The sequence below is a fragment of the Sturnira hondurensis genome, unplaced genomic scaffold (assembly GCF_014824575.4).
Source record: "Sturnira hondurensis isolate 20B ecotype Veracruz unplaced genomic scaffold, ASM1482457v3 Scaffold0016663, whole genome shotgun sequence".
NCBI classification, from domain to species: Eukaryota; Metazoa; Chordata; class Mammalia; order Chiroptera; family Phyllostomidae; genus Sturnira; species Sturnira hondurensis.
This window is the reverse complement of record NW_028089294.1, coordinates 3,134,175-3,148,142: the sequence shown is the minus strand read 5'-3', so window position 1 is coordinate 3,148,142 and position 13,968 is coordinate 3,134,175. Positions and strand designations below refer to the sequence as shown.

The following is a 13,968-nucleotide window of genomic DNA, read 5'->3' as shown; positions in this document are numbered from 1 at the left end:
TCTAAGCAACCAAGAAATAGCCAACCTCTCAGACGTACAGTTCCAAACTCTGGTGATCAGGATGCTCACAGAACTGGTTGATTTTAGTCACAAATTAGAGGAACAAATGAAGGCTAAACTAACTGAAATGAAAGGAAATGCACAGAAAACCAATAGCGATGGAAAGGAAACTGGGACTCAAATCAAGGGAGTGGACCAGAAGGAAGAAAAAAATGACCAAACAGAAAAATATGAAGAAACAAGAATTCGAAAATATTAGGAAAGGCTTAGGAACCTCCGGGATATCTTTAAATGTTCCAACATCTAAATTATAGGGGTACCAGAAGGGGAAGAGGAACAGCCACAAGTGGAAACTTATTTGAATAAATAATAAAGGAGAACTTCCCCAGTCTGGCAAAGGAAATAGACTTCCAGGAAATCCAGGAAGCTCAGAGAGTCCCAAAGAAGTTGGAACCAAGAAGGAACACACCAAGGCACATCATCACTACATTACCCAAGATTAAAATGAAGGAGAGAATCCTAGAAGCAGCAAGAGATAAGGGGACAGTCACCTACAAAGGACTTCCCATCAGACTGACAGCGGATTTCTCAAAAGAGACCTTACAGGCAAGAAGGGGCTGGAAACAAGTATTCCAAGTCATGAAATCCAAAGACCTACAGCCAAGATTGCTTTATCCAGCAAAGTCTTCACTTAGAATGGAAGGGCAGATAAAGTGCTTCTCAGATAAGATCAAATTCAAGGAGTTCATCATCACCAAGCCCTTATTATATGAAATGTTAAAGGGACTTATATAAGAAAAAGAAGATGAAAAATATGAACAGTGAAAGGACAGCAAACTCAGTTATCAACAACCACACCTAAAACAAAAGCAAACCAAGAGGACAGCTAGATCAGGAGTGGAACCATAGAAATGGAGATCACATGGAGGGTTAGCAACAGGGGAGCAGGAAGAGGAGAAGGTGGGGAGAAGGTACAGAGAATAAGTAGCATAGATGGTAGGTGGAAAATAGACAGGGGGAGGGCAGGAATACTACGGGAAATACAGAATCTAAAGAACTTGTGACACATGGACATGAACGAAAGGGGGGGAATGGTGGGGGAGGGGTGTGCAGGGTGGAGGGGAATGAAGCAGGGAATAGAACAACTGTAATGGCATAATCAATAAAATATATTTAAAAAAACAAACAGAAAAACACACCATTTACTTATTGAACTTATGACCAAGAAACAAAAAAAGTTATGACCTATACAAGACTCAAACCTATATATAACCTTTGCCCAATTAAAGTATGCACTAATGAACCAAGAAATTTCAGCATGCATATAATCATTAAATCTCATTCACAAAAATATCAAGTCAAATATTGATTACTTTCCTAATCAGCTCTCTCTATTCTAAACTTTATCTCCCAATTATTTCATATAATGCATAATATCAGATCCTTTAAAATCAAGAAATTATGCAAAAAACATCCAAACTAACCACAATTTGAAAGAATTAAAGATGAATGCCAAGAGGTACGGTAGTAGTCAAAGAAAATCAAAGGCGATGCCCCAACTAAACTGAAAACAGGATATCCTTCAAACTTTAAAAGAAAAAAAAAAAGAACCTCCTACTTACTCATCAACAGAAATCAGTTATGACACTATTCTGGAACAAATGGCTCAAAGAAAGTGCAAATTTTATCATTTGCTTTGATGTGTCAAAGACCAGGCTATTACTGCTAACTTAAAGATCAGCATAAGACAGTCACTTTGAGATCAGTATGCAAGAGTAAAAAAATAATTTACGGAAAAATAACAGATATCAACACTAAATAGTTCTGTTCTAAAACAGGAAGTCATCAATTTTGGGAAGTCAGAAAAAGTACATCTCAGAAAAATAGTTTTTAAAGAAAAATTATATTCTTAATTGTGGAATACTGCAAGTACAGTATAATTTGACTCTAACATACTAACACCTCACTGATCCAAGAATTTATCTTAACAAAGAAACAAAAAGATAACCTTAACAAAAGAAAATACAAGGAGCACAAGTGGTCTATAATTTAAAGCATACATGTATCATCAAGTTTGTGAACTAAAAGCTGATGCACTTATGCTAAGGTCCTCATTCAAAATGTCAAAATGTATTATTTTACTCTGAGGAACATCTGGTATCCTGTTATTCACAGAATCATCAACACTAGCAATATTTATTAGTTATGATCCTGTCCCTGTAGGTAGGTGTGACACCCACAATTTAAATACGTATAGGTCTTGAACTTCGGGTTCTTCCCTTTTGAAGTTCAAAACAATCCTTACATAAGTCAAACCAGCTTTGTTATCTGGTTTCCCAGCCCACTGCAGATTTAAAATTGGAAATTAAAAAAGAGACTAGTAACAACAGATCTAGAGACGAGAGACTAGATCTAGAAACAATAACCAATCCAGTAAAAACGAGCACCTCTAGAGTCTAGAATACCATCTTGTGCCAAAAGGAACCAGAACGTCTTAGAGAAACAGCCAATTGCAAAATTAGACCAGCATGTGTAAAAGAAAAGTCTGAACATCCTGTCATGTCAGAAAGCAAGAAAGCCCACCAAAACCACTAGGATCAAGACTCAGAAGTCAATTTGAAGATGCTCCCAAAGGCCAAAGATGGAAAAATCTGAGGATTAAAAAAAAAGTCAATATCAGCAAACAGAAATACAAATACATCAAAGTCTATGAGGTTCACCTTATCGAATATACAGAAGAGAAAGAAATATGTTAAATAACACCAAAGGATACAATTAGTACTTGTGTTAAACCCTGTAAGACAAAATGTCTAGTTTAACAAACTGCAAAGAGAAAAAGAAAAGGGAAGGGAAATAAATATAGATTAAAAGTCTTAAGAGACACAGCAACCAAATACAATGTAGAAATCTTTTTAAATCCTTACTTAAACAAATGTTTGTAAAATGACACTTATGAGAAAGTCAGGGATACTTGTATATTTGGTATTAAGAAATTACTGTTAGCCCTGGCTGGTGTAGCTCAGTGGGTTGAGCGCAAGCCCGCACACCACATGATGGCAGTTCGATTCCCAGTCAGGGCACATGTCTGGGTTGCAGGCCAGTTCCCAGCAGGGACGCATGAGAGGCAACTATACATTGATATTTCTCTCCTTCTCTCCTTCCCTTCCCTTCTAAAGATAAATAAAATCTTAAAAAAATAAATTAAAAAAGAAATTACTGTTAAATTTTAGGCCTGATAATGAAAGAAGAATCTGACCTTTCAAGAGATATAGGCTCGAATATTATGAATGAGGTTTTTTTTAATAATAAAGAGAGAAAATGGTAAAGCACACTGACACTATGTGACAAATAGCAAGGAAGGCTGTCTCCAGTCAGCATGTTGAGCAAACAGCCCTACACAAATAACACAGACCAATGTCTAATGCTCATAATAACCACCATTAGTCATCAAGAATAAGTTAAATTATGTTCTATATATGCAGCTTACGACCAGATGTTCAAATAATGACGTATTAAAGTTTATATTTATATTTGCAGAAAAGAAAAAATAATCACAATACTTAAAGTGGGGAAAAAACATGGCTGATTTTGCCTAACAGTACCTTGCTCTCTCAAATAATTGCTGATTGTTTAAATATAGAAACAGGGTAATAAGAAACATCCTGAAGGACTTCTCATTGACAGCAAATGAGAAGCATTTGACCCTCAAACTAATTTACATTCATGATCTAATCCATGCCTTTAACACAATGTTTAACTATAAGATACATTATATAGTTACAAAATTACAAAACAAACCAAAAAAATGTTCACTAACTTGAAATTATTTAATCTAAAACTTAAACACTACTTAAAATTGTACCAAGTATATATGTGATTATAGACTGAATTGTGCATATGAATTGCCTCAGTGTCTAAAAGCAATTAAGTCCTTTAAAGAATGATGGGAATATGTCAAGACAATGCAAAGAATGATGGGAATATGTCAAGACAATGCAGAAGCCATAAATGGGCACCCGCTAGCCAAAATGGAGCCAATTTGAGCTTCAAAATAAATTGTAATGGATTATAACCCACTGGAAAAAAATAGAATACGTGAGTCCATGCGGATATAAATAAGCCAATCAACTGAGGGTCCGATAAGAAACAGAATAATTACAAAAGTTTCAGAGCAATGCCTACAAAATACATATTAATTACAAAAAAATTAAATAGTAATTTTATAGTAGCAAAGCCTCATAGACACGACCTTAATACAATGATGAAAATAGACATCGCTAACAATGGGACAAATCAAAATTGCATGCCACATGAAAGGATACAATGAGACAAAACACAGCTTCACTTCTGTGGCATTTATGCTAAAGATACATAACTTGTATCTAATTAGGAGGAAATATCAAACTCAGGGACATTCTACAATATTTGGCCTATAATCTTGTGAAGTGGCAAGGTCATGAAACCCAAGGAGAAAGACTAAAGAACTGTTCCGGATTGAAGCAACCTCAACAGACAGGACAACTAAATGCAACAATTGATTCTGAACTGAATTATTTTGCTATAAAAGACATTATTACAACAATTAGCAAAACTTGTATGGGTTTGAAAGAGGATAGACACTACCACCTCCTGTGCTAGGAAGAGGCTGTAAACATATGCTGATAGGAGCCATATAATAAGATAAATACCTGAAACAATTTATGTGTAAAATAGGGACTGAGGCTGCTTACCTGACACACCACTTAGTGAGTATATACATCATCTATGGAATGCAAGTCTAGAGTGTCAAGATCATTCCATTTTTTTCTAGAGAAACCAAAGGATCAAGATTTTTATGTGAATTTTCCCAATCTTTAAAACACTCAAAAGGGCCAAACAAAATATGTCTGTCGGCTAAATTTGAACCACAGCTGCTTCTGGCCTAGACGCATGTTTCCCAAACTGAGGCCTAGGGATAAAAGGAAACCACATGATATACATGGAACATATTCTTAGGAGCCACAATTCATCCCAAGAGTTTGCCTGGAATTTTCTGGGACAGGGAAATATTTCTATTTCCATCTTTTTAAAATGTTACATTATAGAGTAGAATGCAAAGTTCATATTTTTTAGAACTTCAGTTGAGAGTAGTTTCAAGCTTACAGAAAAGCTGTAAGAACAAGAATAGTACAAAGAATATCAATGGTTATTACCAAATTCACCTACTTTTAATATTTTACTCATGCATTTTATTTGCATTCAAACATCCTCTCTTGCTCACTCCCTCTCTATATGTGGCTATGTATACATACATACATTTATACATACATATATAAAACACATACACATATTACACAATTTTTCCTAAACCACTGGAGAGTAAGTTACATATATCATGGCCCTTTTTCCCTAAAAACTTCAGTGTGTATCGCCTGAGAATAAAAATATTCTCTTACATACCTCAGGACAGCTATCAACTTCAGTAAATTTAATATTGATGCAATATTTCACTTATCTACCACCCTCTTTCTCGTTTTGCTAAGTGATCCTTGCAGGGAGGTACAACCTTTTGGCGTCTCTGGGACACATTGGAAGAAGAGTTGTCTTGGGCCACACATTAAATACACAAACGCTAACGAAAACTGATGAGCAAAAAAAAAAAAAAAGTCCATGCATAATTTTGGTGATATCCATCATCACAGATAAGTGACCAAGTTCTTACATAACAACTCCAATAATTATGCAGTGGCCCTTTTGGTAATCTTAAAATCGTTGAGCAGGTCCCAAGTTTGTGTTCACTAATATAGAAAATGGACATATATAAGTAATAAAACTCAGTATAAACCTTAGTAATAACACTAGGTAATGTTTTAAGTAAATTTATGATTTTGTATTGGGCCGCATTCATAGCCATCCTGGGCCACATGTGGTCCACGGGCTGGATACCCATGTTTTACAGCATTAGTCCATGTAATAAAAGATTCAGTCTAGGATCAGGTACTATAAGTAGTTGTCATGTCTCTTTAATCTCCTTTAATTTGGAGCATTTCCACAGCCTTTCTTTGACTTAACATTTTTCTTAAGGTACAGTCTCTTCACCCTTATAAAAAATAGAATGTTCCCTGACTGGAATTCAATGTTTCCTCATTAGATTCAGGCTATGCATTTCTGGCTGGAGAACGACATAAATGATGTGTTGTTCTCAGGGCATCACATTCAGAAGCACACAATGTCCACTGGTGCTATTTATTTTGATCATGAACTCAAGGTGTTATCTGATTTCACCACTGAATAATGTTACTATTTTCCCCCTTGCAACTAATAAGCAATATATAGGGAGATATGCTTAAGACCATGCAAACGTCTTACTCATCAAAATATCCCCTAGATTTAGCACCAATGACTGCTATCTGAATCAATCCTTATTATAATGGCTGCAAAATTATCATATGAATTTTTAAGCTAAATAAACTCTAAGTTTTGGCTACACTCCCAGATCCCTTAGGTGTAAGCACTCAGTCTCCTGCACTTGAGGAGCACCACAGTGCAATGGTATGTGCACAAGACTAGAATAATCAGGCCCAGCTTCCAGGAAAAAAAAAAGTGTGCTTGAGCCATGCCTTAAAGACTACATACATTTTAAGTAGCTAATGAGGGGAAGAACCAGTCAAGAAACAAACTTCATCAGGAAAGCTAGAAACACTATACAGTGAATTATTTTGCAAAAAAAAAAAAAGGTAAACAACACACCCCATTGTATACATTTTTATAAAACCACATTTCTGCATACTGAGTTTGCTTCAATTAAACTGATGCTAGAACTACAGATATATTTTTTGCTGCTATGATATGAACTACATTCTAATTATTATATTCAGATTCTAAAAATTTCAAAAACAGAGAACACATTTCATTGTAACTATTTCAGATTGTTCACCCCCCATTCCATGTTTAGATCAGCCTCTCACCTGCCTCTCAAAGATAGGGATCAGCCATTAGAAGTGCATCTTTCCTTTTGTTATCCAGAGTAGGAAATAAATTTTACATTGCAATTCAGAAGCAAAAATATGAAACTGAAAAGTTTCTTGAAGCAATATCATGTGAATCACCAATGTTTTATAATCTCTTTTCCTTTCCTCCTCCTTCTCATCCTTTTTAGCGCTGGTCTTGACCCCAAAGAAATCAACTTCTAAATTCATAATATGTCATACACGAGATTTGCACTTGAAAACCACCACCCTAGAACCTGTTGCAGAGCTCTTTATCGGACTGCCGACAAAATCTGGAACAAAGTTTTCACTCATTTTAGGTGAAATGAGAAAAACAAGAACAATATAATGAGTTATTTAATATTTAACATAATGAGTTTTTAAAGGACTGAATTCTGAGATTATCATATGAATTTATGATAATCTTTTTATGATAATAATATGATAATCTTTTTAGCCTTCAAAATTATTTCTTTTTTAAAATATTTTATTTATCTATTTTTAGAGAGAGGGGAAGGGAAGGAGAAAGAGGGGGAGAGAAACATCAATGTGTGGTTCCCTCTCATCTGTCCCCTACTGGGGGATCTGGCCTGCAACCCAGGCATGTGCCCTAACTGGTAATTGAACCAGCAACCCTTTGCTTCACAGGCCCATGCTCAATCCACTGAGCTACACCAGTCAGGGCCAAAATTATTTCTTTTATAAAATAATAGTAAAGGCTATAAGTTGCAAATTATACACTGGTGCCCTAATTTCTTCCCCAGATTTTATTGGATCATGAAATCGCCACTGCTCTGCTATGAGATTTCAAAGACAACAGGAGAGTATCAGCCTTTAACAGGTTTATACTTTGGCTGGAGAAATGAGACTTACAGTAATTCTAAGACTTGCAGTAATTATTTATACCTTGAAAGGAGATACTCTGATACGTGCCTGAAGAATGCTCCTACGTTAAAAGTTTAAGGGTAAAAACTTTTGGCTGGGAACGACAGGAACAAATAACGAAGGGTTTTTAGGAAGGAGTGTCTGAGTTGGGCCTTGATAGGTACTGAGAATAGTTACAAGGATGAAAATATACTGACCAAATTTGGGAAGCAAGAAATACGTCATTTTGGCCAGAATATATTAAGACAGCAGAAAGAAATAATGGAGGACCTTGAGAACAAGGCTAGAGTGTTCAAAGTTAGTCATCAAGGCAGTGAAGCAAACCGAGAGTGAATGGCACAATCAAATCACTGCTTTAGGAAAGTTAATCTGAAGCTCCCCTCCTCCCACCCCCATCCCCTACAATAAATCGAACAGGTGGAGATTCTTGAGGCTATCAATAATCTAAACATGGAATAATAAGTACTTGAATTGTTGGTGGTGAAAAATGCAAGGAAGGGATGGAAAAAATAAGAATTGACAATCTTAGAAGATATTTTAAAGTGGTAGGCAAAAATGGTAGGGAATCAAACATGATTCTGAGATTTCGACCCTGGGTGATACTTACAGACAGTGGAAAATAAGAAAAAGAAGCTAAAGGAAGAACAGTTCAAATTCATGTCCATTAGATCTGATGTACAGGTGAGTTAAGAAAAGTCAGTAAGGGATAGAGAAAAGAATACTGGACTCCATCAGAAAAATCTGAATTCAAGTAAAAAAATAAATTATCAGGATCCAATGGGTGGGGGGGGACAACAAGAGAGCAAACTTATAACTATAGTATGATTTTAATTATGTAAAAAAGTATACATAGAAGACACCTAAAAACAATTATATCAATATAGTAACGTCAGATGCAGAGATAAGCTAGAATTCATTTTTCTTTATTCTTGTGTACTGTTTTCATTATTTAAAATAATAAAGTAACAAACCTGACAAAGTAGTCTCCACCACTACATTCCCCCAGTAAAGTAGAAGAAAAAAAAGATGAACTCAAATAGTCTTTTTTTAAAAAATTGTAAACTCTCTAAACCTGTTTCCTCACCTATGTAAGGAAAATTTCTTCTCTCCCCAGGTTAATTAGATGAGATAAAGCTTTCCACAAAATTACACATCAATAAACAAAGTTAAGGCATTACAATAGTCTGAGACAGCTAAAACTATAATACACAGATTTGAAAATATATTGTAGACTGGGAATCTTCCACACTGAGGCAATAGTTGATGAGGTAAACTATTTCCTTACTTTTTTTAATGTCTTAGATTTCATCTGTTTTAAAAAAATCAAAATTTTCTTCTCAAATTTCTTATGCACACTGAAATTTTACATGTTATAGAAATGGACTCATATACATGAAATTAACAGAGTACTTTTACCATCTGCTATTCAAAGTTAAGCAGAAAAACCCTAGTAATATTATTCCCTAATATTTGAACGGCTAAATAAATTACTTCAGTGTTTCAAAAAGCCAGGTTCTGTAGAGAGAAATTTAGCAATCTCCAAATGTTCTCTCAGAAGTTACATGCTTGATACATTAATGGCACAGGATTCTAAATGGTGCTTCCCTCCTTATACTTAAACATCTCTAAATATCTATTTAAAACCAGATAGTAAGCTCCTAAAAAGCAAGAAGCCTGTCATAGATGGTCTCTCCCATAAAAACAACCAAACATAGTTCTGCTCACCAAATAGGTGTTAACCTACATACATGTACTCTGACTCGTGTTACAGATGTTGTATGGACCGTGTAAGAGTTACTACTCCTGTCACCTGATATAAGTAACTCAAGCCTGTATCTTCAACCTTACAACAGACAACCAATAAGTAATTAAATGTTAAGAATAAAATTTCCGATCGTGTTATTACATGAGAAACATTTTTATGTGTCTAAATATATAAAGAATACTTTAGACTAGATTAGTATGTAAATATCATTGATTGCATTGTTCCTTTAAGAAAGCAAGAGTAATTGAGAAAATAATCATAGTTCTAACACAGTAATAGGAAAAGAACTGTTTTCTTAAAATTTTCATAAACTGAAGTATACTGCTACTATTTGTTCACATACCCTGTACCCATAATGTTATGTTTCTTATATATACTAACCCTACAATTTCATTCATTACAATTTTTCTTTAAAAAAGTTTTTGAAATTTGTTCCATTTTTTTCTTTAATTCTTTGGAGCAGAAACAGTTAAAACTAACATAGCTAACTGTATGTTGTCTTTAAACCATAAACACTTATTAACCTCTAGTAAATTCCAAGGTAAAACTCTTAAAATGAAAGCCTTTATTACGAAAAAAAAAAGTGAAAAAGACTAGGCATGAAATGCACCTATCCCCTGCCTTACGAAAATAATAAAAAAGCCATGTCAACAGCTTCCCACCTTTGAACATATACCTGAGATTTAAAATTTATACTGTATATACAATTTTTAAATGTGTGTATATATATGTATATAGTGATTTACAAGCAGGACATCAAGATAGTTTAGGGTACTTGTCCCCCTACACACTAGTTTTTTAAAAATTGTTTCCAAAGTGTTGCCATTTTTAATTACCATAATTCATAAACTAAAGGATACTAGCCTAAAGGAAATTCCAGAGTACAAGCACCTGCCAGCCAAGCTGCCTGAAATTCATCAGCTGCAGAGATTAAAAGCATCCTTTAGCTGTTCGTGCATAAAACTAAAGTTATACAACCGGTCTATGCTTTCAATGTGGCGCATATAACATAGCCAATCAATTAACCACCTCAATGATTTCAAAAACCATCACACACATTTTTAATTGCCATTAGATATTTTATAAAATGCACATGTGTCTTCCTTATCTAAACACTCAACAATCAAGGGTACAGTTTTAATTTTAAGTTTTTCACTTACAAAGTGATTCATCAGAAGATTCCCCTTAAATACCAGTTTCTCTAGAACCATTCTGCTTATAAAGCACTTAACTTTTCCACTTATAAAAATACAGTTTTTTCACATTTTTTTAAGGAACCCATCTAGCACATACACTTCCTTGAGAATAAATAAACGCTCTCAATACTTGTGACCTCAGAAAAACTTCACATGTTTTGAATTCTTGTTTGGTTAAATAAAAGCTTTTAAACATCTACTAGAATACAAGTGTTTGCCTTTACATTCATGTCTGTCCTAATAAAATAAAGATCAATGTAACTCTCGGCTCTAGACTAATGAACTGCAGAAACAAGCAATTTGGCAGGAGCTGAGCAAAGCTCTGTTTAAAGGCTACCAGTAAAATATACTAGCACAACCCCTCCCCCACCCCAATCCTTAAAGGTTTCAATTAAGATGGGGCCTAGTTTACTCTTGCAAGGGGGGCAGAAAGAGAAAGCACAGTGCTCCCACTGAGAAGCAACTTCATCAGGAGCAGCTCCAAAAATACTCCCTCTGCTGACACAGGTTCCTCTCTTTAGGGGCCAGCATCACCCCTGTTCCTGATCAACAAACACTACAGCGAAAGAAAGGAAAAGGTGCACCAATGTACCTCCCCAAGGATGGCATGAAATGAATAAGAAAACATCCAATATTCGGGTGAGCTCTAACACTCTTTACGACGTATGGGAGCCCTAACTGAAATCCATCATCTTTCAGTCCCTCACATAAGTTGCCTCATGAAAGGGTAAGACGGGATAGTTACTTAACAAGGTATATCCACAATAAATCTTGTCAGAATAAACCTTAGTGCCCCAACTGGTGAGAAAGACTTCCTCAAAACACTTCCAGAAGTACTCAGAACCAACAGGAGAGTAGAAAAATAGCTAATTCTACTGTGAGTACCAGAGACTCTACCATTCCTATTGGCCAAGGAGCCAACAGGGCAGACCGCTCAGTCTCCCTGCCTCCCCCAACATCCCTAAAGGCATTCAATTTTGGCTTACACATGACCACCCACTGGTGACTATATAAGACAAGTCTTTCAATCCAATAGAATTAGCAAATAGATTGGGACAGGAGCCCCCCGCTCCCCAAAAGAGGCAGTGAAAAGTTGATGCCCCTTTAAAAGAAGCCCAAGGATGAAAACAACCTCACTATGTAAGGAATTGTAAGACATCAAAGGTTAGATAATGGACAACAGGTGCCTTTGGGGAGGAAAGAGTAACACTCAGTTGCCTATTTTAGGATTTCACTCTCAACACACTCTAATGTGTGCTTTTTTTCCCTCCCCAGAGAAAGGACCAAAAATATTGTTTTTCTAGTTAATACTTATGATGGGCCCGTTACCCTTGGATTTATTTTTTTTTACTTTAGATTAAAAAATCCATCGAATCCCACATGTCTGAATAAAGTATTGTCCATGGCCTTATCACGTACTGATCCATGAACATGAACCAACTAAGGATTACTTACCAAGAAACGCAAAAAAAAGAAAGGCGTCTGAATACAAGCTACCTCCAAATATAATACTCAAAATACAAATCCAGCAGCAGGTATCACATAACTGCAGTATCAGCCAAAGCAGAAACTGTTTCTCTCACCATCTTAACAACTGAGCTCAATCTTTACAGTAACCAGATTTCAGTGGCCTCAAAGAACAATAATTCCAGACTCAGGTTATAGGGCCCCGAGTACCAGCCTCGAGTTCTGATTCCCGTAGCCAGTTACAAAATTTACTACCTTTATTTGGGTGAAAGGGGACACAAAGGATACTTGAGCCTACTTAATACCCTCTCCCTTTCTCCATTCCACAAACACAACATATTCCAAAAATGGAGAATCCTTTCTTTCCCTGATAGAGGCCCCCTTTCCTATGCATTCATTGGACAGGATTACTCCTCCCGAGCACGCTTGCAGAGCCAGAAAATGCTTCTGCTTTCATTCCTCTTAAAGAGGGTCCCCCAACACAGATACACCTCTTCCTTTTCTGTATTAGGCAAATGATGCTTCAGTTTTTCTGGTTCTCTCCACCACTGCAAAATGTTCAGAGAAGTGAAGGGAAGTTGTCAGTTACTGAGAGATGCAAGAAGTCTCCAAATTTAAAGTGAAGACTTGGGGGGCGGAGTGCCCCCTTCCTGAGAAGGAACGGGGTCCCTACACTAAAACGGAGCTTCTGCGTAGGTTAGGGGCATCCCCGTTCTGAAAGAGAGTTCGGGTGTGGAAAATGGGAGGAATATTGTCCCGTGAAGAGGGGTCAGAGTTTGAGAAGGGATGTCCCAACCACGAAGGTGGTTCTGTGGGGGGAGCCGTGAGCGTATGGGGTGAAATGTACCAGCTACTGGGGCCCCTCTGAGAGAAGGGGTTCTCACTTTTGGGAAAGGAGGGCCAGGAACTGAAAGGGGGGAGAGGAAAGCAGGGTCTTACACTGGAGGGCTGGGGCAAGGGGGGAGGGGCTCTGAATCCACCGGAGCCTGAGCAGGGGCGGCAGCCTCGAGGGGAACATGTGCAGCACGACTCCTGGCATCCCGAGGGGCAGGGTGGAGAACAGGGCCTGGGCTGTATGTGGGAGGAACAAGGTTTCCACCGTGCGCAGGAGAGGGACGATTTCCCTACCGTACTCACCGAGACTGCCGGCGAAACCGTCCATCTTGCGGGGAAAGCGCCGGGCTCCGGGCTCAGCGGGGCGGGCACTTCATTCAGCGGACCGACAGAGTGACCGACGCTGAGCCTGACCCGCTCGCTCTTTCAGTCACCCGGGTCGGCTCCCAGCCTCCGCCCCCGTCGCCCGCCTGTCCGTCGGTCCGTCCGTCCGCCTCGGGGTAGTTAGTCGCGGCCGCCAGGGTCACTTCCCCGTCAGGTTGAGAGCCGCGCCGCTCCGCCGCCTGGCCAACCTCCCTCCCAGGCAGCAGCCGCGAGCGCCGCGCACCGCCCCGCCCCCGCGCCCGCGCACAGCGATAGCCCCGCCCCAGCGCACGCCGTCACGTTTCCGACTCCGCCTCCCACGTGACGATACGGAGGCGGAGTCTTGGCGACCCTTCCTTCTCACCTTGCCTCGGTCGGAGATTCCTACAGTCTTACGCTGGACTGGTGGCTACGTTTGCATGGTGGGCCTGCTGAGGAACTACGACTTGGGTCCAGAAGCTGGTTGCAAATGGGGGGGAGGATAAAGGAG

General features: G+C 37.9%; 1 protein-coding gene across 1 annotated transcript in view; it reads right to left on the bottom strand.

The window, feature by feature from the left end:
• The window catches only part of EML4 (EMAP like 4), a 150,347-nt gene extending 136,626 nt beyond the window's left edge, over positions 1 to 13,721 (bottom strand). Inside the window, 1 exon segment of the mRNA XM_037066486.1 lies at positions 13,419 to 13,721. Coding sequence (XP_036922381.1) covers positions 13,419 to 13,443 — 25 coding nt within the window. The 5' untranslated portion in view covers positions 13,444 to 13,721.
• Between the last annotated feature and the right edge of the window lie 247 nt (positions 13,722 to 13,968).